We start from the raw sequence: 27,912 nt of genomic DNA, 5'->3' as shown, positions 1-27,912 counted from the left end.
GATTAACATCCATCGATGGTCAGAATTGTGCCTGGAGCTGGGCCAAACCATCTCAAATAAAAATTAAATTACACAAAGAATTGGGTGTTGAGCCTCATCCCCAGAGGGAGAAGCAGCAGAGCCCCAGTGACACTGAGGATGTGCCTGGACCAAGGGAAATTCTGCCTCAATCTGGAGCAGAATGAGCCAGCACATACTGCTTGTCCTTTCCCCCTAAATAATAATTTTACTGAATAATTTACTTGCCTGCACAGCCTCTCACACTGTCACAAACCTGATTTCTCTGGTAATCTGCAGGTTATCCTCCTGTCCTTAAATTCAGCTTTAATTACCCCCTATCAGACAGGACATTTATGAACACTGTTGATAAAACTTAAGGGGAAAGAGTGCTTTTAATGAAGTTCAGTGATGAGAAAGGGGCAGAATCAGGGCTCCTCTGGGAGGCTCTACCTGCAAGGAACACTCCTGGAATTCAAATTTCCATTAATCTCCCAGAGCAGAACTTAGGGAGGCACAGCCCAGCTCCCTCCTGGCCTCTGGGAGCTTTGGGAATCAATGATGCAGATGTAAAAACACAAATTTGGGTTGGTTTTTTTTTTTTGGAACAGCGACCAAAAAAAGGGTAAAAATTATTTGCTCCCTGTCCTGTCCCTTATGCAGCTTCCACTCTCTCAGTATTAACCTTTTTTTAGCTGGTTATAAATGGGATATTCCAGAAATGCAGCAGATGGAGCTTCTAAAACAGAGCTGGAAAAAGAAATTAAGTTTTTCCTCATAGAGGAAATTCCAGTTTGAAATCTTCATAAGGAATGCAATGACTGAAGCATTTGGGCTGATTTATCTGGGCAAGGACAGGACACTGCTGTAGGATTAATGGGGTACCTGACCCCATTCCCACTCAGTCTTCAGGAAATAAAGGCTCAGGAAATAAGTCTGAAGGAAAATAAAGAATAAAATAGTTGTAAGATAATTTTATTCACCTAGAAACAAAAGTCACAGCATGGAGGTTCGTTTTTATTTTGTAAACTCATTAAAAAGATGTCCGTGTACAAAATAAGGACATTTGAAACAACAGAACTGCAGACAAAGGAAAACTATAAAAAATTCAACACATTAATAAAAAGGTTTTCTTTTCTTTCTGCAGAATTCCTTGCACCTTCCACACCAGTCTGCACACACCCCCTGAAGTAGAGTTGTTAGGATCAGTAAAATTGAACATAAAGCCATTTGTTTGCTCTGCTGGAGGAATGTGTTGCCGAAAGATCCAAACCTTGGAGCACGTTAACTAAAAAGTAAGACAAGACTGAAGGATCTGGCTAAAGGCTGCTAAATGGCTGCTGTGCATTGATCTGCTCACAATTCCAGCTCACTTGGCTTCCTGCAGATATTTGGGATAGTCTTTAGGGGAGTGACAGTGTTAGACTGAACAGGGCCTTGTCCTAATGCATCTAATGCATCAAAAATAAAAATATTGCTGCAGTCAAACAATCCCAATGAGTATTAATTGTGCACCAAAGTCTGCAGCAGCTCTGACAAGCCACTGGGATTTAGGATTCAGTTCTCAGTCGTGGAAACTCCTGACTGTGGGGCTGGTATTTCTGGCTCTGAGAGATTTTAACCTGTTAGCAGCTAAAACCTCTCAGAGCCTGAAATATCAGGCCCACACCTGACTGCAAGTCTGGATTTAAATCCCTGATACACTGTCAGTGACAGGCCAATTATAAAATGATATTCCTTTGTAATCTGGCTAATTTGGAATTTAACTTGTCCCTGTTTTTCTCTCTCCCAAAATGACTCCCAGCACTGCAAATCCACGGGTGCTCGAGGTTTTTGTCAGATGGTTTCTCTTCTGTGTCCTCAGGGAAGGCTTGACCTGCTGAGTGTTTCTGTTTGGGTCAGAACCATCCCTGGCACTCCTCAGACTCCATTTCCAAGTGTCCCAGCTCCAGGAGTTCAGTGACCATCTCCCCGGGAGCCCAGAGCAGCTGCAGGAACTGCAGTGAAGCCACTGCTGAGGTTTTGCCGCGCTCCGCCAGGACGTAGTGCAAGAAAACAGCCCCTGCCTTAAGGCACTTCCCCATCCCACAGGGCAGGGCTGCACAGCCCCCGGGCAGGCACAGAGCTCCTGCCTGCTGGCACTGTCCCCTCTGTCCCCTGGCCCTGCTGGCACAGCCCCTGGCAGGGCTCAGAGCCTCCCGTTGGCCTCGCTGCCCTTGGATTTGTGGTGCTCGTATTTCACAGACACGATGAGGAACAGCAGCAGGGTGGCTCCCTGGATGGCAGCCAGCAGGAAGAAGTAATAGTTTAATTGGCAGCCATTAATGTTACCTAGAAAGAATTAGGGAAAAAAAAAAAAAAAAAACCAACAACAAAAAAATTAATAACAATGATACAAATAAAACCACAGATCTCGTCAAGTTTAAGTGGTGAAGACTTTAGTGCAGAACCAAACCCAGCTCACGTTCCCATCCCAGTGCACAGTTCATTTTTAATTATCCACAGCAAAGGCTGAGGGAGATGTGCACAGGATAAAGAATGTTTTCTTTTGTTCTCCAATGCCTTTAGACCGAGTCAAAAGAAAATCAAACAACCAAAAAATGAATTCTGTAAAAGGAAGAAGTTGGCAACTCCATAAATATATATAAAAAAAAACATTACTGCAATTGTTTCTCAGCCTTTTTTGGGGACAAAGTTTAGAGTTCAGGAAAATGTAAGTGACTTCACCTCTGATGCTCCCTCCAAGCTGTCACAAATCAGTTGCTCTGGACATTAAACAATGTTAAATGAAGAAAGCTCAGTGCTAAAACATCACTCCTCTGTTAGGGAACATCTTGCTGTACTTCCAAGAACAATATATCGTGGCTCATTTCCAGCCCAGCACAAGCCAACTGGACCATTATGATTATCAAACAGGCTGCAGGGACTAAAACAGTGATGTGTACATGGACCCCAAGCAGCTGTTCCTGCAGCAAACCTATCAACGTGCAGATTCAATTACTTTAATTACTGAAACTTAAGATTCAATTAAACGAACTTATAATAAAAAGCAGTAAAATTAAACTGAGCCTTTCCTTGACATTTAAAATACAATGTACATGTGCATCTCCATTCCAAGAGCAGATGTGTTTAAAGAGTAGTAATTATCCTTTATGAGATGGGATATTAAAACCCATGAAATCTTCTTTTTGGTGGGAGAAACAAGTCAGATCAGTGGCTGCAGCCACCCCTGAAGTGCTGGCAGAGGGGGAACTCTCTCAGGAGATTTTTGGAGTCAGCCAAACATCCTCACTGATGTCATGAGTTGGCAGAAACAGCAGAAATTTGGGACATAGTCATTATACAGCATCTCATGAAAAAGGTGAGATTGTTCATTGCAATTGAATTGAATTGAATTGAATTGAATTGCAAACTCCTCCTTGCAATTCCCACCCTGGAAAACCCAGGTGAAGTTCAGATGTGAAGCTGGTGACTTCCAATAATGTCACACCATGTGAAAACTGAGGTATAAAGTGACAAAAAGTTGAGGCAGGGGCTGTAGGAAGGTACAAACACCCAGTGCTGAGAGGGGTCCACAGCCCTCTCAAAACCATCAATGGCTCAGGTAAATTAATCCTTTCCTTCCCATCCTTGGGGAGATTTAACACAGCCCAAAGATTTTACAGACAGATCTGGCAGTGTTTTCTCATCAGCTGCTTCACAGAGCAAAGGCAAAGGGCTCAAAAAGCACCATCATCATTATTTGTGTGAAATTCTTATCTCCCCCATCCAGCCCTTATCAGCTGAATTACCTCTGCAAGGAGCTGCAGAAAAAAATTCCTTTGCTAATTTTGAAATGGACTGGGGACAAAAATCTCAATGGAATGAAATATTAATTTGAGGAGGACATTTCCATGAGGTTCAGGCTAATTGTTCTTTTCTGCGAGTTTTTAAAGGACAACTGACAAACCACAAATGCCAACTTGTGGCCCACGTAGGAATTGACACCATTGCTTTTTGGCAGATGAAATGGCAAATTCTCTTAGAGAAAACTCAAAGTTTGGTCTGAACTTTTAAGCCATGTACCCCCAGCAGGTCTAGCAGACATTTTAAAGACTGTTCACACTCCTCCTGGTTGAATTAATTAGCCCATCGAGGATGGGAGGGTTTTCTGTAATTCCCCAGGTGCCACCTACTGGTGCCAATAATTATTTTTAACCTCCACTGGCGACTGGAAGCAGGTGATTTGTTGAACTTTAGGAGTATAAATATCCAGCAGACAGAAATGCAGAATTAGCTCATGGTAATTTCAATGAAGTCACCAGAAATGAGGAAGCTGAATCATCACTTGGAGAGAGATGGGTACATTTTACTTCCCATAACCACAGAAAGCAATTTCAGTACTTGACACCGAATATATTCTTCCGCAATTTAAATATTTCTTTTTACTGAAACGAAAATATTTATCATTTCTAGTGATGAAATGCAGTAACTGAGGTTTTTACAGAGGTGTTATTTTGTGCTTTCATGAGGGCAGTGAATTATTTCCCACAGTGACATCATTTCATACTTAGATACAAAATGAAATTTTAACAGAGCAGCAGATAAATTAATATTTTGAAAATAATAACTGTGCCACATCCTTGATGCTTAACTGAAACTTCTGCTTTCCAGATCATGAAGACACTGAAAAATAAACTCACCAAAATCTGTGTGGTTGCTCATCCAGCCAATCTCTTTAATAGACACCAGAGCCAACAGTCCAGAGCCAACAAAGGATCCAATTCCAGAGAAGAAAAAGAACAGTCCCATAATGGCACTTTGCATAGATTTGGGAGCAGCTGAATAGGCAAACTCTAGACCTGTGTTAAAAGATAAAAAATGTTATTGGGACATGTAAGAGATGAGAGCAGATTGTTCTGGAAATGTTGTAGAAGTTACAGGTGGGGAGAGAATCCCCAGCAGTTCCCAGGTCCTTTTAATTGCTTTATGAATCCTCTTACAGGCCCTCAATGGACATTAAATGGAAATTAAATTAAATTAAATTAAATGGACAACGTTTGAGACACAGACTTTGATCTTATTTATATTCCACGTGTAAAACCAAGGAATCTTCTCAACCCACATATTCATTTTTCTGTCTCAAATTATCCTCAAAGAAATGTATTAAACTGCCTCAAACCTGGCAATTCCACCTCTGCCTTGCTTCCCTGTTCCCTGTCTGCTGGGCACAATGTGCAAGACAAAGAAAAAAGTCCCTCTTGCGTTGGCCATGAACATTTATTTCTCACAGCCTCAGTGTCTCTATTTGTGAATGTGCAGACAGAGAAATTAACTGGAACTGGAAAGGCAGTAATTATTTTAATTTCATTCACTTCTGAGCTAGAATTCTCTGAGTTCACTGCTCGCTAGCAAGCAATTCTCTGTAAGATTTGTAGATGTAGGGCTCGACCTTTCAGCTGTCTTTACTCAGATTTCACCCCATAAAGCCAAGAAAAACAAACCTGGGACTATCCATCTGCAAATCTGTGCTACTGGATTTGTCTACCAAGAGCACACACTAGATTAATGCCCATGATTAACTCTCCCCTTTAGAATAATACTCCTGTCAAAAATCAAATGGGATTATTCACAAGAGACAATCAAATACATTCCACTGCAGAGCTTTTTTTTTTTTTTTTTTTTTTTTTTCCTGACAGGTGAAATGCTTGTTTCAAAACAGTCTGCTCACTCTGAGAATTAATGCTACCTCATCTAACATTTTTCTTTGCAAGGAGAGCATTACAGAGCTGAAATTGCATAACTCTGATGTCTGGAATAATAAAGGGATGCTTTATTTACAGCACCATTGCTGTCTGACTGCTCCAGACAGGCTTTCACAGAAACTCAGTGGAATTTCTTCTCAGGGAAAGGATTAACACTTGGAGCCAGAGAGGGAACCTGGCTGTGAGAGCAGAGGGTTAAAATGTTCCTAAAAATGATGGGAATTGTGTACAACAGAGTCAGGGGAGGTGGACAGAAAGGCTGGGCTGGGAAAGGGAACCAAAACTACCCTGGAAACAAAGGGTGGGTTTTGTCTTTACTGGATCGTGGACAGAGGAAACTGCACCTGCACCATCATCATGATGTGATTGTTAATTGTAATGATTGTCTGGGGATGGAATATGATTATTGGTTAAGAATTATGAGAAATGATGTTTGGGGGGGGCTGATGGAAACTATAAGGATTTATAGTTGGATCAGATCAATGTATACAATAGAACAATATTAATTTAATAATTAATATGTAGTTCTAGAACAAAAGGGTATAAAAACATCCATCCCTAATCCATGTGGGAGTCAGATTTGGGTCTGTGCCCTGTACCCTGATTTCCCAGAGCTCCTCAATAAAATCCTCTGCAGATAATCACCCTGTGTCTGTGTGTTTCAGCACTGACAGCTGCTGCCAGGGAGGAACTTTGTTCTTGGGGAAGAAGCAGAGCTGGGTGTTCTCAGTGCTGTGACAACACCTGCTGCCACCTGAGACACAGCTGGGACCAGCCTGCCCCTTTCCTCTGCAGGATGGGCCAGCAGAGCTGCTGGGAGGGAACTGAAACCTCCTCACCCAGCTCAGCTGTGGGGCTGCTCTAAATTCAGACCCCAACCAGAGAGAGACTGCTCTAAATTCAGACCCCAAACAGAGACAGGTTTCCCTAAATTCAGACCCCAAACAGAGACAGGTTTCCCTAAATTCAGACCCAACCAGAGAATGGGACAGGCTTAGAATGGAACAGGCTTCCCTAAATTCAGACCCTGACCAGAGAATGGGACAAGTTTCCCTAAATTCAGACCCTAATCAGAGAATGGGACAGGCTTCCCTAAATTTAAACCCTTACCAGAGACAGGATTCCCTAAGTTCAGACCTAACCAGAGAATGGGACAGGATTCCCTAAATTCAAACCCTAACCAGAGACAGGCTTCTCTAATTTTAAACCCCAACCAAAGACAGGTTTCCCTAAATTCAAAGCCCTACCAGAGACAGAGACAGCTGCCCACAGGCAAGGCAGGGAGGAAAAACGAGATTTATTCCCAGAATTAAAAGTGCCTTTGTTTCCTAAGCTCTGCCACCAATGTAACAATTCAGATTGTCCAAGGAGTATTTATTTATCTGTCCAATTGCATTTTAAGAAAGAATAAGCAGAGTGCTCTGAGGACAGAGCAGCTTGTTGGTGATTTCTTGTTAAGTTATCAGAGCTGCCACAGGTCTCCTTGAGCCTCAGGCACACCTTGGTCACATCAGGATTCTGAATATTCTGTATTAGTTAAGCTCAGGTATAACATGTGAAAGGGTCTGGACTGTTTCATTCCTTGTTCATTTTACAGACACACTGGATCTGACTGTCCCAGCTGCAAAAAGACTTTAGACTTTAGACTCAGAACAAAAACCCTGCACTTTTTGCAAGAAAAAGAAGGCACGTTTCTAAATGTGAGCAACTTCTGCAGCAGCACCAATATTTAATGTGGCATAGAGAATATCAAATATTTTCTTTCCTGTGGCTGCTGGCAGGCACTGATAATGATTTCATGCTCCTGCAGACAAGCACTCCTGAAAGCAAAAAGGCCTTTGCTGCTGTTGTGATGGGAGATTACAAGTCCCAGTCAAACAAGGCTGCTTGAGGAGGATTGACAGGATAATACAGAAGATTAATTCAATGTGTGTCATCTTCCTAAAGGTACCTCGGCTGTGACTAATGGGGCTTAATAAGAATATGCTCAGTTTTACAGTAAACAGAAAAACAGAGGTATGGTTCAGCTCTTGTGATGTTTAGTCCCTCTTTGCTCACAACAAACATTTCCACATCATTATGGATTTGGAATTGTTAATACTTTGCTTGTTTTAAGCCTGATTTTCATAGCACAGTAGGTGCCTTTACCAAGTTTAATCTTGAATTGGTGAAGTACGCTCTGAGTCTTAATAAAAATATTAAGAATTATGTTCAGATAACAATCAGAAGGCAGGAAAGAGCCTTTGTTAAAAAAAAATAAAAAAAATCAAGTAAAACTGCACTACACAAAGCAATTGAGTCTGCACAGAATTCCTGGTACATTTTTTTCAAAGCCTGACCAAGAGTTTTTGAAGTTGTGACGCTGTTGGTACAGACCCAGCAGAATATTCCCATAAGAAGGAGCAGAATATTCACACAAGGATTGTGTAATTCTCACAAGGAACTCCACTGAAGTCCTCTCAGCTTGGAGTTCAGCAAACACAGAATGCTCTGAGACCTTCCCACTGCCTGCAGACTAAAATTGGCTATTTTTTTTCCTTGCCAACACCTATGAACTATTAATAGAACCTGACAGTGAAACAAGATTGTGTAAGAGGGAAGAAACTGGTTTAATTCTCCATGAACACTTGTATTTCTGATAAATCATCTGTTTATCTGAGTTGGGATTTAAGTGGTACAATCACTAAACTGACTACAAATTACTTTTTGGATAAAAATGCTAAATACAGCCTTGGTTTTAATAAATACCTAAATCAGGCAAGGTTTTTTCTTCAGATTTTTGTGTGTTAGCATTTGTGACAGGTGCCATACACACATAATGAAATGGACAGCCACTGATAGGAAAAAAAAATACCAAACCCCACTTTTATCCTCCTTGCCAAGCAATCCAAACACTTTATTTTATTTCCTAACGAGTGTGATGACAGCAGAACACGAGAAACCAGAAACCTGATGGAGGAGAAGTTCCCTGTTCCACTGAGAGGGGAACAAACGAGCCTTGTGACAGCTGGGACCAGCAAGAGAGTCAGAAAATCTCCCTGTGACTGCCCAGGAATGAAAGTACAAACTCCTCCTAAAAGGGGAAATGAAACAGCAGCTTCTGTCACGGGGAATGGAAGGAAAAAGAGCTGCAGGTATTGCCAAGTTTGAGTGCAGGATCCTCACAGCTCAGAGAATTTCAACACTTTAATAAGTCCAGCAAAAAAAAAAAAAAAAAGAAATTATTTTTACAGCGAGTCACTGGAGGAGTTTTGATGGGTTGCATCAGGAGCTCCACAATTTAACTGAAGTGCTGCCAGCAGAGGCTCCTGGACACTCAGAGGTGTTTCTGTTACTGCTCCAAACAGCACCTTTGGGAGATCCCCAGGAGGATTTATTTCACCTGTGCAAGCCCAGAAATCAGTCAGGAAAGCCACAGTGACCACAGAGAGTTTTCCTCCTGCTGATGGGCCCTGCACGTACAGGAAATAGATCAGAAAATCTGATTTTATAGTCCTGTTCACCCTCTTCACTTTCAGCTTAAAAATCAGTGTGAACACACAGATGTCCCCTACATCACACAAGGAATTAAGGAATTTAAGATCTCTTGCACTTGTTCAAGACAGAAAAATTGAAATTTGATTTTATAGTCTTGTTCACCCTCTCTTCCCATTTCTCTTAGGGAATTTAAGATCTCTTGCATTTGTTCAAGACACAAAAATTTGAGAGTTTCAGTTTGCTTGAAGTGCTGGAACAGCTACAGAAAAACTGATCCAGAAATAAAATAGATTGAAATTATATAAAAATAGCTACTTCATTATTAATACTTTTATTACAAAAGCTTTTCTTATTTCTGAGATGAAAAAACTCAAATGACATGAATTTAAATTGATAAATGTGATTTATTTCTTCCCTTTCCCCTCAGAAAGGTGTGTCTACTTAACTAATTGACTTTCTAAACTGTGAGCTCAGTTTAGAAAACCAAAAAAACCAAAAATGATAAAGCACAAATTGTATTTCCAACAGAGAGGAAGATTCAGAGGACACAAAACTGCATTAAAATACAATATTGAAAGAGCACATTGTTTTCCATTAGAGCTTGCAAATCTCCAGCACTAACTGGATGCCACACACACAAATATTTCAGGTGTTACTGCGCTTGAAATTCAATTTTGAAAGCACAATCTTTCATTGCCAGGCCTCCAATGTGCAAGACAGTGGTGAGTTTTGCCACTTAAATTCAGCAATATTGTATAAAAACGTATTTGGGAACATCAGAGCTGACTTGTAATGATTTGAGGAGTATTTATTTTCTATCATGACAGAGAGAAAAAAGCAGATTGAAGCACACCAAGGCTCTTACCTGCTATACTTGCAAATATTTCACTGAAGCCAATGAGCACATACTGAGGGATCTGCCACCAGATCGGCAGATCTGCAGCGTGGTATGTGACATTCCCAATGGTCTGGTTAATTGTTTTAACCTTCACAATCTTCAGCCTGTTGCTTTCCAGAATTCCTGTGTGAAAATGGAAGGAAAAAAAAAGGTTGACCTAAGATGCAAAAGTTGTTTCTCCGTATTAAGAATTAAATCAGGATTTCAGCCCTGTATTTAAATTAGAAATGATACAAGAGGAATATGGATTTATTTGCTGACATAAAGCACTGCAGATTTACTTTTGCTGTTGTTATTTCAGGACATACACTTGTTCTGCCATAGAATTAGTGATGATATCCTCATTGAGCAGCAATAATTACACAAACACTCAGCCCATTTCTGGCTGGATCAGCTCAGAGCTCCCACGGACACCGTGCTGGGCTGTTTTTAAAGAAAAATCTCATTTTCACAAACTACTCCTTTGCACTGTTGAACCATTTCAACTGCCACCACAGTGTTCATAAATTAGAAACCCTTTTGCTTATGGAAATGGCTCCAGCAGTCCTGTAGAGCTCTGAAAACCCTCCATGAATATGATTATGACATTTCTATGACACTTTTCATCCAAAGAGATCCAGCAGCTCATTAGAGTTTGATTTACAAGCAATACATTGCACAGAAATCACTTCATACGGAATGAAAAAGAGACATCAGAGTGTGAAATATCAGCATTTTTAGCTTGCTCAGCACAACAGTTTAGAGGAAAAGTGAATATCAAATAACGCTGGGGGGTTTTTGTTGAAGTTGCCCAGATGAAACGATTGACTCACAGTTACATAAAATACACAGAAGAGCTAATAGTTAATAAAGCTCCCTGCTTCACCCAAAAAGTAAAAGCACTCTCATCTCTTATCCTTGGAAATAAGGTGAATTTATTCATCACAATTCAGAGGAGCACGACTGAGGTACTGACACTGCTTCCTTCTTCATGTCAGGCCATCCACCACATTCTCTATATTCCTCTATTTTTTTTTTTTTTTTTTTTAGGTGACCCACCTTATTTTTATGTCTCTTCCTTGAGCTCTCCAGCTCCCTCAGTGCCCTCTGAACTATGGAGAGCTGCTGTAATTAAAATAAAACTGGGTTTCTCCACGTTTTCCTTTTAATGCAGCTGCCAAACATTTCAGAGTGGAACTTAATTAAAATGTAAACAAAGCAGCGGAGTCATCCAAGAGCTCAGATGTAATTCCATTTATTTACACTCAACACGGAATTGCTGCACCTTTCAGAACATCGAGTGATCTTAATGTGTTTATTATACTCTTACAAAATAAACATTGAGCCACCCAGGGGCACAACAAACCAAACTTTGGTTTCATAAATTCATCTTCAAAATACTTCAGAATCTGGAATATATTGATTTTTTTCCTCTAAGACTTTGACAGACAAGTTTCATTTTGCACTCTGAGTAGTTAAAATAATCTGAACTCTTTGCTATAATGGTTTAAACTCCATAAATGAAGTAGATTTTCCAGCTGAATAACCTTGAACGTTGCTGCTCAGAATTCACCAGAAGATGCACGAGGCACAGCAGATGTTCATTAAATCTAATCAGTTGTATTTTAACACAGTTTATAAAATATTTTAAACAATTTAACAGATCTAATAGGCAGCCTGAATAGAGTCCACAGCTAATGGCTTTTAGATGGGCGAGTCAAAACAGAAATATGGCACAAAGAAATCATTAAGACTACAAATTCTGGACATTTTCTTATGTTTAAGATTTTATTCAGTGTCCATCTTAAAGGCAGCAATGGTTGGAAATAATAATAAAATATAAATATATATAAATAAATATTTATATTAATATATATTAATTTGCAGGTATAAATATCACCTAAGGAGAAAATAAAAATTGAATGAAACATATAAATCTTGCCAGAAATAAACACTTTCCTAAACCCCAACTTTGTCACAACTGAAGCTCTTAAATTCCTGTTACGATGAAGAGATGTTAAGGTTAAAACTTTCCAAGCAGATTGCAAATAATCACCCAAAGAATTCACCTTTTCACTTTCTACTGGGGAAGAATTGAGGAGGATCAAACCAAGAAAATCATGCTGTAGGTGAATTGAACAAATAATTTGAAATTTTAAGGAATTTTGCTGTATGGAGCCATTCCCCAACTCAGTTTTCAGCTTGGTGAGCCCTTCCCCACCACGAGTAAAAACTGATATTGCTGGATTTGAATTCCCTTCCATGTGTGAGCCCACAGGTTCTATTTAGAGAGCTGACATTTCAGGGTTTTACATCATCCCCTCCTGCAGCAGCAGTGCCCTGAGAAACATGGAATCAGAGAAACACTTCCATTTTAACTTTAAATGACTTTGCTTGAAGAACTTTCCTCGCCCACAAAGTGACCTTGGACCGGTAATTACCTCTCTCATTGAAAGAAATCTTAATAACCATATAAAATGTCCCTCTCCCTAAAATCCAGGGGATCCCAAGTGCTGCAATGAATTTATTTAATGCTCTAATGCTTTATCAATATGTTCATTACGGTGATGCTGCTGAGGGCAATAGATTTCTGTGAAGGAATTGCTCAGTTCCACATCAGCAGCATTTAACAACCTGAAATCATCTCAAAAGCAGCTGATTTATGGGGCCAGCAAAGTTGTCATCTTTTTCCCTTTCATGCTACAGCTGAGATATTTTACCCAAATATATATTATTACCCAAATAAATTCCCAAACATCGGGGAACAGGAAGGCAGGGGAGAGAAAAATCCAAAACAGGAGCAAACTCTTGTTCAGCCATAACATAACTTTGTTATTTCAGATCAGGGAGGAAAAGGATTTTAGGTCAAATTTCAGCTCTTTTATACTTTGAAAGAAATATTTTTAAAGGGTATATGCAAAGTCTAATTCAGGCAGGAAAAATGGTCTAATTTTATTGCAAGTGTTCAGAATAATTTAGTAAATTTTTAGATACAACCCCCTTTATTGAGGGAAATGTATCCATTCCAACTATCCTGTGGAAAAAAAATCTGAATAATGCTGAATTAAATATTCACAGAGGGTTGTTTTTTTTTAAATGCTGTTGCAGTGAGCTGAACAATTCACCGTGTCAGGGTTTTCTTACCTGCAGCAAAGGCAGAGCACATCACAAAGAACATTCCCACTGCAATCCTCTTCAGTGAGGAAGGCAACAAACCATTCCTCTTCAAAATGGGATCCACCAGCTTGTCCTTTAGGGGTATGAGGATCAGGATAAGCACTGCATCAAACATGGTCAGCCAGGCTGCTGGAAACTGAAAGGAGAAATTACTCCAATTTCATATTTAGGAGCTGTTTTTATTATTCTTTTACAAAAAAATATATTTTGATTGAACATTTTGATCTGAAATAAACAACAATGCACTGACAGACATTGTGAAAAGTCAAATAAGAGTGTTTAAAAGCTGAAGAAAATGTTCAGCTGGTCAGGTTTTCATTGAATCTGGTTGCTCATATATCTGTGAGCTCAGTTTCTCATTTGACAGAATTAAACTTTTTACCTAATTCAGGCATGAGAAGTATTTAATAGCCAAGCTCTGTGGATCTTCTCTTAGGCTTAGAACCATCAGAAATGTGCCACAGAACAGTAGAAACAGATTCTTACTAATGTGAATGCAAAATTCAATTAAAAATCAACTTACACTTGTCAAATGAATACAGAAGGTGGTATAACATGTATAATATTCTGTAAATCCCATGGTTTTACTTCTCTGCACCATTTCTGCAATCTCATGATGCCAGGCAGCCTTTCTTGAAAAATCCTGATGGAACAGCTCTTTTCAATATTCTAAAGGTGAAGCGATTATTGATCAGGCAGCCTGAAGTAACAAATGTGTCTCAAATTCCAATCCTAATGCATCACTCAGGGATGGGCTTGCAGAAATGCTTCTGTCCTGGTATGGAAACCCAGGGCATGGAGATTGAGCAGTTCTCTTCAAAGGATAAAGAAACTCTTGGTGAAAGCAGTGAGAGTCACCAGAACAGGCTGGTGAGACAAAATCTGGGATGTGCACGGTGCTCCTAAATCCCCAAAGGCTGAAACCAGTGATCCCCTAAAGGCACCGCCTGAACTTCCTGGAATTTTTGTACAATATTAAAGAATTTCAGCTAAATCGAGGTGCTTTGCAGTAGTTTTGCTCTGCTTACCGTGTGGATGGAGTTGGTGTCATTGGATATCTCAGGGATTTTCAGATGGAGACTCTGCAATACGTATGTTGTCTGCATCTGGGATTAGGAAAGAGGGGTTGAGGTTATTTGGACAAGGAGTGCTGAGAGCAAAGTATTTTTCATTTCGTAACAATTAACAAAGATTATACCAGAGGTGAAATGCTAACACAGCAAATTGAAAAGAATTATGGTGAGAACATCACCAGATTTTTTAACCTTACAATTATTTTGACTAAAAACACAAAGAATCATTTGTGAGTCTTTGAAAACAGTGACTGCACTGGGTTTGATTTTTTTTGCTCAAAATGTATTTGGTAGCCTGAATCATCTCTATATGACAGAACCTGAAAATTAAAATAAGGTCTAGAGCATTTACCCTAACCTGTGTGAAACAAGGTGTAACACAGCACAGCATTTAAGATCTGTGAATTTGTACAACTCTGAGTCTTAACTACAATTATAATTTTTTTTCCATTATTTTTCCAAAATATTATCTGAGAGTATTCCCCAGTAGTCATTTTCCACCTCTCAACTTTAATTTCCTATTTATGAGAGGACACCCCCCAAAAAAAAAGTTAAAAATCAGAAATTCTGTAAAAATATACCTGTAACCATTTGGAACTACTCACCTGAAAATACACTGTCCAGTAAGGTATTAAAGCCAGGAAGACAGGGATGATCTTGACAAGAGCTTTCACATCTTCCACTTTATCTTCTCTGAAGGGCCCCCCCCGGGACAGCTTGGCAGACTCAAAGAGGCTTTGCCTGCGAGGTGGATGCAGCACTCCCTGCCCTTCACTTGGGAAAAGGATTGGAAATGTTCAGTTAAACACAGCTGGCAGCCTGCTCTTCCTTACAAACAGCTAATTCATCTCCAAAATAATTAATTCATGGGAGTTACAGCAATGCAGCCAGGTTAGACTGGATCCCCAGCAGGTGGGGACATGAGGGGGAATTTTCTGCTGGGAAGTTTATAACTGGCAGAGCTTGGGGTAACCTTTATTTTGTGATATTGTTTGTTAAATCATTGAGCTCTTTGACAATCTGAACACATTAAACCGCACTGCAGAGGAGGCACCTGATGTAGCCCTGGTTTTGTGCCTGAGGTGTTTTGGTTTGCTGAAACTCTTATCCTAGAGATTTTTCTGTAAACAGGAGAAATGCTTTTTGAAACTGTAACTTTGTTATTAATTTCTTTTCCTAGGAGAGACTTCCTCTGCTCTGACCAATGGGAGTGAAGTTTACCTTTGTGTCACCAATCAAACTGGTCCTTGTAAAATAGTATATAAAAGAGACACACCTCAAAAATAAAAAAAAGTCATTTTCAGCCTTCTGAATCTCAGAATTCGTGTTGTTGTGGTGTAAAACAGCATCAAGCTGACATCTCTTGCCAGTGGTTCAATTTAACCACCAGTATTCCACGGGCAGCTCTGAAGAGTGGAAAACTTTTGTCTCCCCATCAAGCTCCTTACAGCATTAAATGCAAATAAAATATGGCTTTTCAAAGCAGAAGACATCCATAGACACATCTACCAGAGAGGAAAGTTAACTCATGCACAGTCAGGTTATGTGACACCCTGAGGGAGCCTGAGCTGGCAGGACACAGAGCTCAGTGACACCAGGGATCTCAGTGTGCCTCTCTCCCAGCCCTCAACTCCCAGAAAACATCTCCAGAATTCCAGTTCTCAGAGCAAAGCTGCTCATCCTCCTGCAGCCTCTGCTGGGAGTTACTGTTGCCTTGATTTTTCAGCCTTCTGATGGTTTTTTTACATTTTTACTGGAGCTTTCTCATGCTTAGACTGGTATTCTGTAAATAACACATTCCTTCTCCACAAGGAGAAAGAGAAATTGATGGACTTTGAAGTTGACCACTGGGGTCAGAGAGATGTTACTCTTGTCCCTCAATTTCTGATCAAATTCCAAACCCTATTTAAACCCTAAATCATAATAAAATTTCTCTTCTCACTTCTCAACTTGACGGGTGACTGTAATTCTTTCATGTCCTCCAATCCCTGATCAAATTCTAAACCCTATTTAAACCCCAAAATCATAATAAACTTTCTCTTTGCTCATCTCACTTCTCAACTTGACGGGTGAGTGTAATTCTTTCACGCCCCCTAGTTACTACCAGCTACTGGCAGTAACTAGTTACTAACTACTGGTAATAACCAGTCACAACAAGTCACTACCAATTACTGGCAGCAACTAGTTACTAACTACTGCTGATAACCAGTAACAACAAGTCACTTTAAACCCCAAAATCATAATAAACTTTCTCTTTTCTCATCTCACTTCTCAACTTGACGGGTGAGTGTAATTCTTTCACGTCCCCTAGTCACCACCAGCTACTAGTAGTAACTAGTTACTAACTAGTGGTAATAACCAGTAACAACAAGTCACCACCAGTTACTGGCAGTAATTAATTACTAACTACTGGTAATAACCAGTTACAACAAGTCACTACCAGCTATTGGTAGTAACTAGTTACTAACTACTGGTAATATCCAATTACAACAAGTCACCACCAGCCAAGAGCTCCAGTGCTGTGCTGACTCTGAACAAAAGCCCATCACAAACCTGTTTGCTGGATGCTCCCCGTGGCCCCTGTGGGAGCAGCAGGAATAGCTGAGGATCCTGAACATGTCGGTGAAGGCGCTGCCATCGGGGGGTTTGGTGATGAAGAAGCTCTGCCCACACAAGAAGACCATGAAGGAGATGCCGATGCAGACCGTGGGGATGCTGTAGCCGATGACAAAGCTGACGTTCTGCTGGATGTAGGCGATGCCTCCCAGGGACAGGATGGCTCCCAAATTGATGCTCCAATAAAACCAATTGAAAAATCTTCTCGTGGCTTCCGGACCCCTGTCTTTGACCTGGGGGAAGATGGAAAGCAAAGCCTTCAGTTTCTGAAGGAAATGAGGCTGAACAGGATTAGAATCTTTGAATTAGGATTCAAACGAGTTCATCGCACTGAAGAGTTCAGGTTTCATTTGGAGTCACAATGAAATGATTGAAGTGTTTTGGGGTTTCACGTGGTGTTTGATGAAATGACATCTCCTTGAGCTGCACCATTATGTGAGTTACCTTCTAGAAGCTCAGCATAGAGATAAAAAAAGCCACACAACATCTCCAGACAGGCCATTATTATTTTTACTGCACTCACTCTCACTAGGACATTTCTCTACAAAAAGCTCCCTCAGATTAACATCCCACAGTCCACAGGAGTTTAAATAACTATTTTTTTTAGTGACAAAAAGTTAAGCCATCTAAAAATTAACGTATTGCCACAATTGCTTCTTCTAACTGTATTTACATAACAGTTAACACTATTCCATTTTCTAAGCCTCAAATGAATACTTGGTAATTAAACAGCAAATTTAATTTTTAACACAGTCTTAATGCCTCTCATCAGAACACAAATTGAAGACTTGTCATCCTGATCTTTAAAAAAAAATTTAATTAAATTTGATTTGCCTGAGGATCACAAGGCCCCAGTAAATATTTATGCCTCCAAGTCAGGGCTGCTCGTGGTGTTATTTTTCTGCTTGAAGCTCTCAGTGTCTCTCCAGTGAAAAGTAAAGACATTTCTGGTTTACAGAATATTCTGTACAGTTTTTACCATCCGTCTTCAATATTGCTGCTTTAAGTTACCCCACATTTTGTAATTTAAGTCCCAGGAACCCAGCATCTCTCATAAAGGTGATGTAAGAGAAATGATGCATATTAAAATTTAAACTATATTAAAAAGATCAGGCAGTCTGTAGAAGAATCCCCAATACTGGATTTGTCAGGGGCTGATGACTGAAAGGCCATTAACAGTGACTACCAAGTCAGTTAAATCTCATTTGTAACTGAAATTTCCCCTCATTTGCCAGATCTTCACAAGATCCATATTTAGTTTGCGATATGAAAAACAAGCCGCGTCTTAAAATGAGTTTTTAGCGCTGTCAGTTCTGATTAACAGCTCCAGGTTTCCCAGTGGTGCCCAAACCCATCTGGACCATTTAGCCAAGCCCAAGAAAGGAAATATTACAGAATAATAATTCTGTGCATAGCTAAGAGCATTGTCAGGCATTCAGGGCCAGCTGTGAGAGTGTCAAATTCAATCCTGGAGACTAAACCCAAGAAATTCTCCCTCTCCAGCTCCAACTCGGTACTCAATTCCTAACTTTGATCAGTGTGTCAATCCAGGGATTCCTTCTGAAGCCCAAGGAGCAGCAGGATATTGGCAATCAATTACACGGAACACAGTGCTCCAACTTGTGCAAAGTGTCTGCAATCCGTTTGATGAAGTTTCCATTTCTCCATCACAAAGTCTCGGTTCTCTTTATTTCTGCGAGGAAGACGACTTCTCATCCTCCCTCTTGACCCCGCTGACACCTCCACAAAGGAAAGCTGGGAGAAGAAAGCCAACTTTGATGCAGGTAAGAAGAGGGAAGCACAGCATGAGGCTCCTGTCAGGCATTACCCCAGCTCCAACCAGCAGCTCCTGAGAAACTTCCTGAACCAGGGATGGCTCCTCTCTGCTCAATCAATGCAGCAGCAGCTCTCCTCTCCTTGTGACCTGTCTCTGAACCTGGGTCAGCTCTCAGAATCCACAATATCCCATGGCCAAGAGCTCCACAGGTAATTCATTATCACACAGTGGCAAGGACTGCCTGCACTCCCCTTTTGGAACCTGCCCTGTTCCAGGAACAGCAGAGACAGCTCATCTCCATCCCAATCCTGCTCCATCACTGCCTCTCTCCACTCACCACTGCTGGCACAAACTGTCACATCTTTCTTTTTGTTGCCTTTCCAGAGGTAGGAAATTCAGACTGATTTGTGGTTCCTCACCTGCCAGCTACTGACCATGTCTGTGGCCCTTACTGGAAACTTTCTTCGCCATCTCTTGTCACCCTGGTTTTCAGCCTTCTGATGATTGTTTATGTATTTCTTCTGGAGTTTCTCAAAACAAAGTAGATTGTTTTTATATTTCTCTGTGATGGATTTCTGAATTGACCACTGGGGTCAGAGAGGTGTTCCTCCTGTCCTCCAATCCTTGATCAAATTCCAAATTCTATTTAAACCCCAAATCATAATAAATTGCTCTTCTTTTCCTCACTTCCACCTGACAGGTGAGTGTGTGGTTTTTTTGTGTCCCTAAAGGTGACAATCTCCAGTGTCCTTTCTGTAAGAGTGACCAAAAGGAAGGCAGTGCTCAAAGGACAGACTCACAGTCCAAAGAATCCATCTCCCTCTTTATCAAAGTATATATTTGCACTAAAAATCACATCACAGCCACATCTGAAATAAGTCTGAAATAATGCCACTAAGGCATTAAACTGGCAAACATTAATAAGGGAATGAAAGTCCCACTGAAGTGCCTGGTGGAATATCATCTCAAAGACAAAGAACTATGAAGATGTCTTGTCAGAGCCCCACAGGAAAGGAACAGGATCATCCCAAAGGTGCTGACAGGAGCAGTTTTCATCCTCCAATCCATCACTGCACACAAACACTTATTCTTTGGGATCATCTGAGAGAGTTTGGTGGCTGAGCTCCACAGTATTACTCAGCTGCTACAGAATTTCAAAGTTTTATACTAAAATTCAGCAAGCTCAGATATAAAGTCTGTTTCCTCTCCTCCCATCTATTATTACTGGCCTTGTGAATGCCACAACTTGTTTCAAACTTGTTCTTTGCAGAGACTTCGAGGTCCAAAGGCTCCTAAGAAGTTTGACAACAACAAAATAAGCTGCAGTCGGGGGACCTTCAAATTTTTATCTGTGGTTCCCCATCTTTATCCAGAGGCTGGACAACTTGTGCTCTACAAATAAAGGCTGAAAATCACTCTAAAGCAGCAATTTCCAATAGGAACTGTAAAAGAACAATTCTAGCAGAACTAGAAGGTCTCTGGCAGTTTTGGCCAGAGGTTTATTGGCTCTGAAGGCTCAGAGAGAAGGCACAGAGTGGGGGAAGCCTCTCTAATCCCTGTAACCCTAAAAGAGACCCAGCTATAATTAGAATTATTACAGCTGATACTGGATTAAGAGTCTGCTACTCTTCTGGCTCCAGTGGCACAGCTGAAGCAGCTTTCACAAGAAATGACCAACAGTCATTGTTTCCCAACTGCAGAAAGTCACCAAGGGCTCCCTGGAACAGGAAGTGACAAGAAGAGTCGCTGACAAAAGGGGAACTGGAAAGTGCCAGGGTATGGGAGCACATGATGAGAGCAGGGCTATTCCGAGAAGCTCCAGCTCAGATTTACAGCTCCAGCTCAGATTTAGAGCAGCAGCAGCTCAGATCAGCCTGCAGCTTCCAGAAATACATTTATAAACAGCTGAGAAAAGCTGCTCTGTCACAACTGTGCAGGGACTTTTTTTTTGCTAAGCTGAACTGGTGGAAGTCACTGGATACTAATTCTAACAGCAATTCTAAAAGCACACATTTAACAGAGAGTTGGTTTGAAACCATATCTTTCAACTTCAGAGAAAAATAAATATTGCAACTCAGTTTCTGATTTTCCACAAAGTGATTCTGCTAAAAAAAAAAGAAACATCTCATTGTATTAGAGCCCTCCACCCAAATTCTATACACAAATTAAAGCTGAAAAATCCACACGGTCATTTTTAAGAGCTCTGCAATGAAATTTAATTAATATTCTGAAACGTTTTCAACTTGTGCCAACTAAAGTACATGATCTACAATCCATCCTCTCCTTGGGTACTCAGGGGAAAGAGGACAAATCTTATCAGCACAAAACATGTCTGAAATGTGCTTTGGCCTCCCAAAAACGTGGGTTTGGGAGACAGACTTTATTCTCAGCTAGATATAGATACAGAGCCATATATATATATATATATATATACACATAAATATATAGATATATAGATTTTTAGACATCTCCCAGCAGTTTTCTCCATCCCCATGCAGAGAGAAGGCACCAAGAGGGCCCCAAAGTGCACTCCAAGGTAAGGGCCATGCTGGAATATATTTAACAAGAGATAAGCCAGGAAAAGAGAGAAGGGGAAAATTCAGTCCTCAGCAAAGCTCCACTGATTATTATGGCCCAGAAAGGAGTATTTCTTTTGCTTCACCCTACATAAATCACTGTGAATTATCTGCAAGCCCAGCCAGAAACTGCTTTCCTTGAAACCCTGGGGGAAAAGCCTTTACAAAATCCAGCTACAACAGCTACAATTCCACTGGCAATGGCTCTTCTTTCTCTCTGCTCCTGCCATTATTTATCTCCCATGTTTGAATTTCATAAAGCGTTCTGGGGATAAGCAGTCACTTTTGAAAAACACCTTACAAGATAAAGTCATATTAAAGCTATTTCACTTGATGGGCTCAGGCTGGCTTAGGCAGAACTAATGCACTGGGGACACACAATGCTGGGCCGTAACAATGTTTTACATTTATATAATACTGCCTTTCAGCCACAACTCCAGGATTTAGAACACGCGAAATGCCAAAGAATGACAAATGCAAAGGGCCCAGCAGAGAACAGAGGTGTGATCCTGTGGTGGATCCTCCTTCTCACAAGGAATTCATGGCATTTCTGATGCCTGTTTTAACCAGAACTCAGCGAGCCACTAAACAGAAATACAACTGGACTTTCAGTTTGGCTGGAAAAGCTGCTCAGTGGCACCTGAGCACACTGAAATTCTCCATTTGTAAAGCAGAAATTCCATTTTAACCTCCACAGCCAGCACAGAGCCTTAGCAGAGGACTGTAAAAACAGCACAGAAGAGGATTCTTGTCACTACTGAACTCCAAATCGCCTCTGAGATGTTTTCTGTGATGTGCAGGGATGATATCAATGTGGATGATATCACTGTGGGCACAGCCCAGGTGATGTTTACCATGCTCAGAGCATCCTCTCACCATGTGATACAGCACGAGCCTGCACAGAAACACCCCCGAGGGCCACAAAGACCTAAAGCACAAAAACTGGTTGTTCTGCTGCCCTCCTTTAGCACAGAGGCCTCTGACACTGCCTTAGAGGGGCCATGTCGCCCTTGTCGAAGGTAAAATGTGTATTCTGTACTAGATCTGATCAGTTCTGGCGTCAAATTAAGTGGGTACAAACTCACCAAGGAGGGTGACTAACTAACAGTCTATTTAATGTAAGTATTGTAGGTAATGTAAGTTAAGTTTTCAATCCAAGTCTTCAAGATGGTGATGGCTTAGGCAATGAAGAAGCCAACACAGCACAGCTAAGGCAGGAAAACCAAAGACCGTATGAGACCTGACACCCCACAGGCTTCAAAATGATATCAAACAGGGCACACAACAACCTGCACTCCCCAGGGCGATGTGATCACCTTCCAGAGACCATCCAGCCGGGCAGTGCCCACCCCACCGAGGCCAAGCCCCTCTGCCACACCCCACAGGCACCAAAACTCTATCAAACAGGGCACACAACTCAACAACCTGCATCCTACAGGGTGATGTGATCCTCTCCAAGGCCCACCACCATCCAGAGACACCATCCAGCCGGGCAGTGCCCACCCCACCGAGGCCAAGCCCCTCTGCCCCCCTGGGCCGCCTCACCAGCAGCTCTTACACGACCCATACCCGACCTGGTCGGCCCCGAAGGGGGTGATGTTGGCCTTGACCGAGCCGACGCCCAGCCCCACCAGGCCCAGTCCCACGAAGGCGGCGGTGGCGCAGTAGCGGGTGTTCCCCACCTGCGAGCAGGGCACCGGGGTGCTGTTAGCGGCGGGCGAGGAGCAGTTCTCCACGGGGAAGAGCGGGATGTCCCCGCACAGCCCCTGGCGGGTGTGCGGCGCGGCGATGACGGGGAAGGCCAGCATGCCCAGCAGGTAGAGCGCCATGCTCAGCAGGATGGTGCCGAACTTGCCCAGCAGCGCGTCCGCCAGCCAGCCCCCGAAGGGAGACACCAGGTAGGTGATGCCCATGAAGAGCAGCAGAGCCTGGCTGGCCTGCGCGCCCTCCCAGCCGTAGGGCGGCCCATTGAGGAACAGCACCAGGTTGGAGGTGATGCCGTAGAAGGCCACTCGCTCCAGCAGCTCGGCCAGCAGCACGGCGGCGCAGGCCAGGCGCCGGCCTTGGAAGGCGCTGATGGCCGCTCTGCCGCGCTCGCCGCTGCTCAGCAAAGGGCTGCGCTCGCTGGGCTCGGCCTCGTCCATGGCCCCGGTGTCACCCCCGTGTTATCCCTGTGTTACCCCCGACCCCGCCGCGCTCCGGGCCCGCCCGCCGGGACCCGCGCCCACCGACGGCGCTGGCCCCGCCCACCCCGCCAGCTGAGCAGCACCATTGGCTGACAGAGCGGTCACTCATTCACATCCCGGCCCCGCCCCTGGTATCTGAGCAGCGCCATTGGCTGAGGGCGCTGTCACTCCGCCCTCCGCGCCGTCAGGTGGCCGAGCGGGGCGCGGCGGGGCGGAAGTGGCGGGGCTGGGTCGGGCTGGCCGTGAGGGAGTCCCGGCGGGTGGCGGGGAGGTTCCCTTGAGTGTCCGTCAGAGCGGCCGGGAGTGCCCCACAGGGCGGCGGGGAGGTCCCTCAGGGTGTCAGAACGGCTGGCAGTGCCCGCCAGGGCGGCGGGGAATTCCCTTGGGTGTCTGTCAGAGAGGACGGGAGGTTCCTCAGAAGGGCTGGCAGTGCCCGGCCGGGTGACGGGGAGGTCCCTCACGGTGTCCGGCAGTGCTCGCCACGACAGGCCGGCAGGTCCCTCAGGGTGTCCGTCAGTGCCCGGCAGGGTCCCTCAGGGTGTCCGGCAGGTCCCTCAAGGTGTCCGGCGGGTCCCTCAGGGTGTCCGGCAGGTCCCTCAGGGTGTCCAGCAGGTCCCTCAGGGTGTCCGGCGGGTCCCTCAGGGTGTCCGGCAGGTCCCTCAGGGTGTCCAGCAGGTCCCTCAGGGTGTCCGGCGGGTCCCTCAGGGTGTCCAGCAGGTCCCGGCCAGAGCTAACACCCCTCTCTGTGCAGAGCCTCTCCCCGCCAGTGTTCTCTCCCCACTTTGAATCTCTCATACCGTTCTTGGGGGTGCTACAGCAGGGAAATGAGTTTTCACAGACTCTCCGAACTGTTTTGGTTGGAAGGGCCTTCTGGAGATGGATGGTCCAACCCCACTGCCAGGGCAGGGGCAGCTGGCACAGGAACGCGTCCAGGAGGGTTTGAAATATCTGCAAAAAATCAACAAAGAATCGACATCCACCACCTCCCCGGGCAGCTCTTTGCTGCTCTGCCATCCTTATCCTGAATGAAAACTTCTTCAGGGAGAGGTGGATCTTGTGCTTTAGTTTATGGGCATTTGTTCCTCATCCTATTGCTGGGCAGCGCTGAAAAGAGCCTGGCACCGATTCCTTCGCACTTGCCTCTGAAATATTTATATACATTAATGAGATTCCCTTCTCAGCGTTCTCCAGGCTAAACAGGCCCAGCTCTCGTGTTCTCTCAAAGGAGAGATGCTCCAGACCCCAAATCATTTCCCAGTTTTTTTAGGGTTATTTAATGCTATACTCAAGATTGTCTCACAACAAGGCCTTTCAGCAGGAAAAGGTGATAAATGTGCACTGTAAAAGGCTGGGTTTATATGTGATTTTTTTATGTTTGGAAGAAGCTCAGCTCAGCTCAGAGGGCAAGCAGGAATTACAGGAACACCTGGAGAATGAGCACTCTGATCTCAATGGGACAAAGTATGTAATTAAAATGGGAAAACATAAATTAGGGGTTGTAAAATTAAAACCCTAAGATGTGCTGCAGTCCCACCATCACACATATTAAAGGTAAAGGCTGTGAACATATGAAATTGTCTTCAGCAGATCCTAAAGTCTTATTTTTGGCCAGAACAAAGTGAGTAAGACACTGCTGGTTGTGTGTTTTCAGTGAAAAATGGACCTGGAGAATGAGCACCCTGATCTCAATGGGACAAAGCGTGTAAATAAAATGAGAAAACATAAATTAAAAATTAAATTTTTAAAATTAAACCCCTAAGATGATCTTAAAGTCTTATTTTTGGCCAGAACAAAGTGGGTAAGACACTGCTGGCTGTGTGTTTTCAGTGAAAAATGGATTGACATCACATAGTTACAGACCAAACATTTGGGCATGACTGACTTTGGAGCACTGCTGGCGGTGGAGGAAGTGATGCTTGTAAAAGTCAATATATTTATTTCATAATGGGCCTTTGTAAATAACATATGCCATAAAAACGACTCATTAAATGTATTTGCTCTCTTATCTCGTTAACAAATTCCGTGACGAAGGACAATGAGGAAAAAAAGCAACCAGCTGTACAGACATCTCTGTGAACTACTGTAACATGACCAATTCTGTAATAAAATTCCATTTGGTCTTTTTTCCTAGCTTAACACAGCATTGTCATATTAAATGTGATTGCACATTCTGAGGAGTATTTTCTGGAGACTCAGAGTAATGAAGCACACTTTGTTTTATTGTGTCTTATTTTCATGTTTTCATAATTTACCTTGGTGAGTGAGGTGAGGTTTCTATATTGACCCATCCCACATCTGGAACAAACGCTTAATGATGCTGAAATTAAATTAAAATGTTACTTAACAGGTCTAGAGATGTGGGTACTCTCATTAAAATTCACAAGTTACTGTTAGAACCCAAATATTCTGTCAGTACAGCAGCTCAGGAAGGAGGTTTTCATTTTTCTCCAAACAATTCTTGGCTACAATGTGTTTTAAAACGTTATTCTGATACATCCCTGACCCTTTTTTAACACTGTGTCTATAAAGGAATACATTAATGCATCTCCATATTTTCAAGACACATTCCCAGATTATTTTTTTCCAGTCAAGGCCTATATAGCACAAAGCCAGAGTCACCATAAATAGTGATCAAAATGTTAAGATCTCTTTGAATGTCTCCTTTATTTCCTCTTTATTTCCTAGACGACTGCTTGAGTTTCCCCATCGCTCACGGGAACAGGCTTTGTCTCACTTTAACGTTTGCATTTTTATCTTCTTTGTGTTGAGCACTAAATGTCTTGGACAACTTTTGTTAACCCAAAATGTGTCTCTCTGAGGCACAGCCAGACATCCTGCTCCAGGCCACACACCTGGAAGAACATATTCCACACACAGCCAGACCTTCCTGGTGTGATGCAGGATGTGCTGTGGGGGAAATTTGGGAACCAGGAGGCTGAAAAGCAGCTCTGGAAGCTTCATGACACCTTCAGGAGTCACTGGGCAGCAGTGCCCAATTCTCAGAAGCCCAAAAGTTCCTCACAGGCACCACTTCAAGGCTGGAATCCTGGCCAGGCTGATAAAAGCTCTCTCCATCTCACCAGGAGTGGGATTTAATGCCAGAAACACTTTCTAGAACAGTGACAAAACTGGTTTGGTTCTGCCCACCCTTAGATGAGCATTCACCCTGTTTTTAGCATTTCTCTGAGGTTTGTTGCTCTTTGGTTGTAGCCAAAATTTTTAGTTCCAGTGGAGTTTGATGTGGTGTAAATAATGTTGTGCTGAATCTGGGTTATAACTCAGTGAGACAGAGCTAACACAGCTCTGCAGCATTGGCTCCTTAGTAAAGCATCAGCCTGCCTACCAAAATGTTTACAGTCTGCCAGAACCCACTGCAGTGTGTTTTTATCTCTTCTAAACCCTCCATTCCAGAACACCTGTCAGCCTCAGAAATCCACACAAATCATTGGAAGAAGTACTGCTTCAAAAATGATTGAATTCAATATTCCTCTGAACGTGGCACATTTTTATCTGCCTACCTGACACTGAAATCTGAAGAGTTAATTTAGGCCAGTGCAGTTTTTAAAGACTTTTCCCTGTCTTCTCCAGCCTTTGGGGAAGCTGCTATCTATCTGTATGACCCTGTGGTGAGTTACACCAGGCAATCAGAGCAGGTTCTGAGCAAAAAAGTGACTTTTTGTCCAGTCAGCCCCCCTTATCACCACCCATGCACCTGCTGTCAATACTTTTACAAGATGTTTATACAAGTTGAGGTGGGTATCTACCACCAGCCACCTGTTTCCTACTAATGTCCCAACACACTCCCTGAGCTGGTCTCTCACCTTCCTGTTGCTGCTCTGTGTTTCTGACTCTTCTGTCATTGGGGTGAGCCCCTTTTATCCTTGGTGCTTTGGGATATGTTTTCTGGACCTCATCCATCATATGCTTCATCCAGACTTCAGGTTTGTTCTTTCTCTCTTCCCTGTTTTGTTGTATCTTTGGATGCTGCTGTGGGGTTTTTTTTTTTCAGACTTTTCCCCTGGTCTCACACCCCTTTGGCTCTCCTTCATCGTGTGACCTTCCTGATGTCTGGAGTGCTCTTTGACCATCTCATTTCCTCGTTTCTTTGGACTAACACATCCCTCTGGCCATCCTGGTGGTTGCTTATCAGCATTTAGTATTTTTCCAACAGTATGCCTTGCCCCGAGCATCAGCATCTCATGGGAGGCACACGGAGACATCAGAGAGGCACAGACTGTGATGTTGTTCTCAGGAGACACAGACTGTGATATTCTCAGGACACAGAGAGTGTGATGTTCCTCTCAGGACACACAGACTGTGATGTTCTCAGGACACACAGACTGTGATATTCTTGGGAGACACAGACTGATGTTCCTCTCAGGAGACACAGACTGTGATGTTCTTAGGAGGCA

At 42.7% G+C, this 27,912-nt stretch overlaps 2 protein-coding genes across 2 annotated transcripts in view; one reads left to right on the top strand and one right to left on the bottom strand.

Moving 5' to 3' along the window:
- Nucleotides 1-967: 967 nt before the first annotated feature.
- On the bottom strand, nucleotides 968-23,489 carry SLC15A4 (solute carrier family 15 member 4). The gene is made up of 8 exons (XM_083873974.1): nucleotides 22,889-23,489; nucleotides 16,899-17,194; nucleotides 14,951-15,119; nucleotides 14,301-14,378; nucleotides 13,240-13,408; nucleotides 10,084-10,239; nucleotides 4,680-4,838; nucleotides 968-2,328 (listed from the first exon to the last, which is right to left on the bottom strand). Exons 1-8 carry the CDS (start codon nucleotides 23,456-23,458, stop codon nucleotides 2,186-2,188), a joined length of 1,740 nt encoding a protein of 579 aa, XP_083730100.1. The 5' UTR covers nucleotides 23,459-23,489; the 3' UTR covers nucleotides 968-2,185.
- Nucleotides 23,490-27,046: 3,557 nt separating this feature from the next.
- Nucleotides 27,047-27,912, top strand: part of GLT1D1 (glycosyltransferase 1 domain containing 1) — a 33,289-nt gene continuing 32,423 nt past the window's right edge. Inside the window, exon 1 of the mRNA XM_083874115.1 lies at nucleotides 27,047-27,441. Within this exon, the coding sequence (XP_083730241.1) occupies nucleotides 27,422-27,441 (20 nt within the window). The 5' untranslated portion in view covers nucleotides 27,047-27,421. The remainder of the gene's footprint in view (nucleotides 27,442-27,912) is intronic.

Source organism: Zosterops lateralis, assembly GCF_965231275.1.
Source record: "Zosterops lateralis genome assembly, chromosome: 17".
Classification (NCBI taxonomy): Eukaryota; Metazoa; Chordata; class Aves; order Passeriformes; family Zosteropidae; genus Zosterops; species Zosterops lateralis.
This window is presented reverse-complemented; position numbering and strand designations above follow the sequence as displayed.

Coding starts and splice junctions, on each gene's coding strand:
- SLC15A4 (XM_083873974.1), bottom strand. CDS start 23,458: ATGGACGAGGCCGAGCCCAGCGAGCGCAGCCCTTTGCTGAGCAGCGGC. Junction 15,120..16,898: donor GGGGAGCATCCAGCAAACAG/GTTTGTGATGGG, acceptor CCTTTTCCCAAG/TGAAGGGCAGGGAGTGCTGC. Junction 14,379..14,950: donor ACTGGACAGTGTATTTTCAG/GTGAGTAGTTCC, acceptor TCCTAATCCCAG/ATGCAGACAACATACGTATT.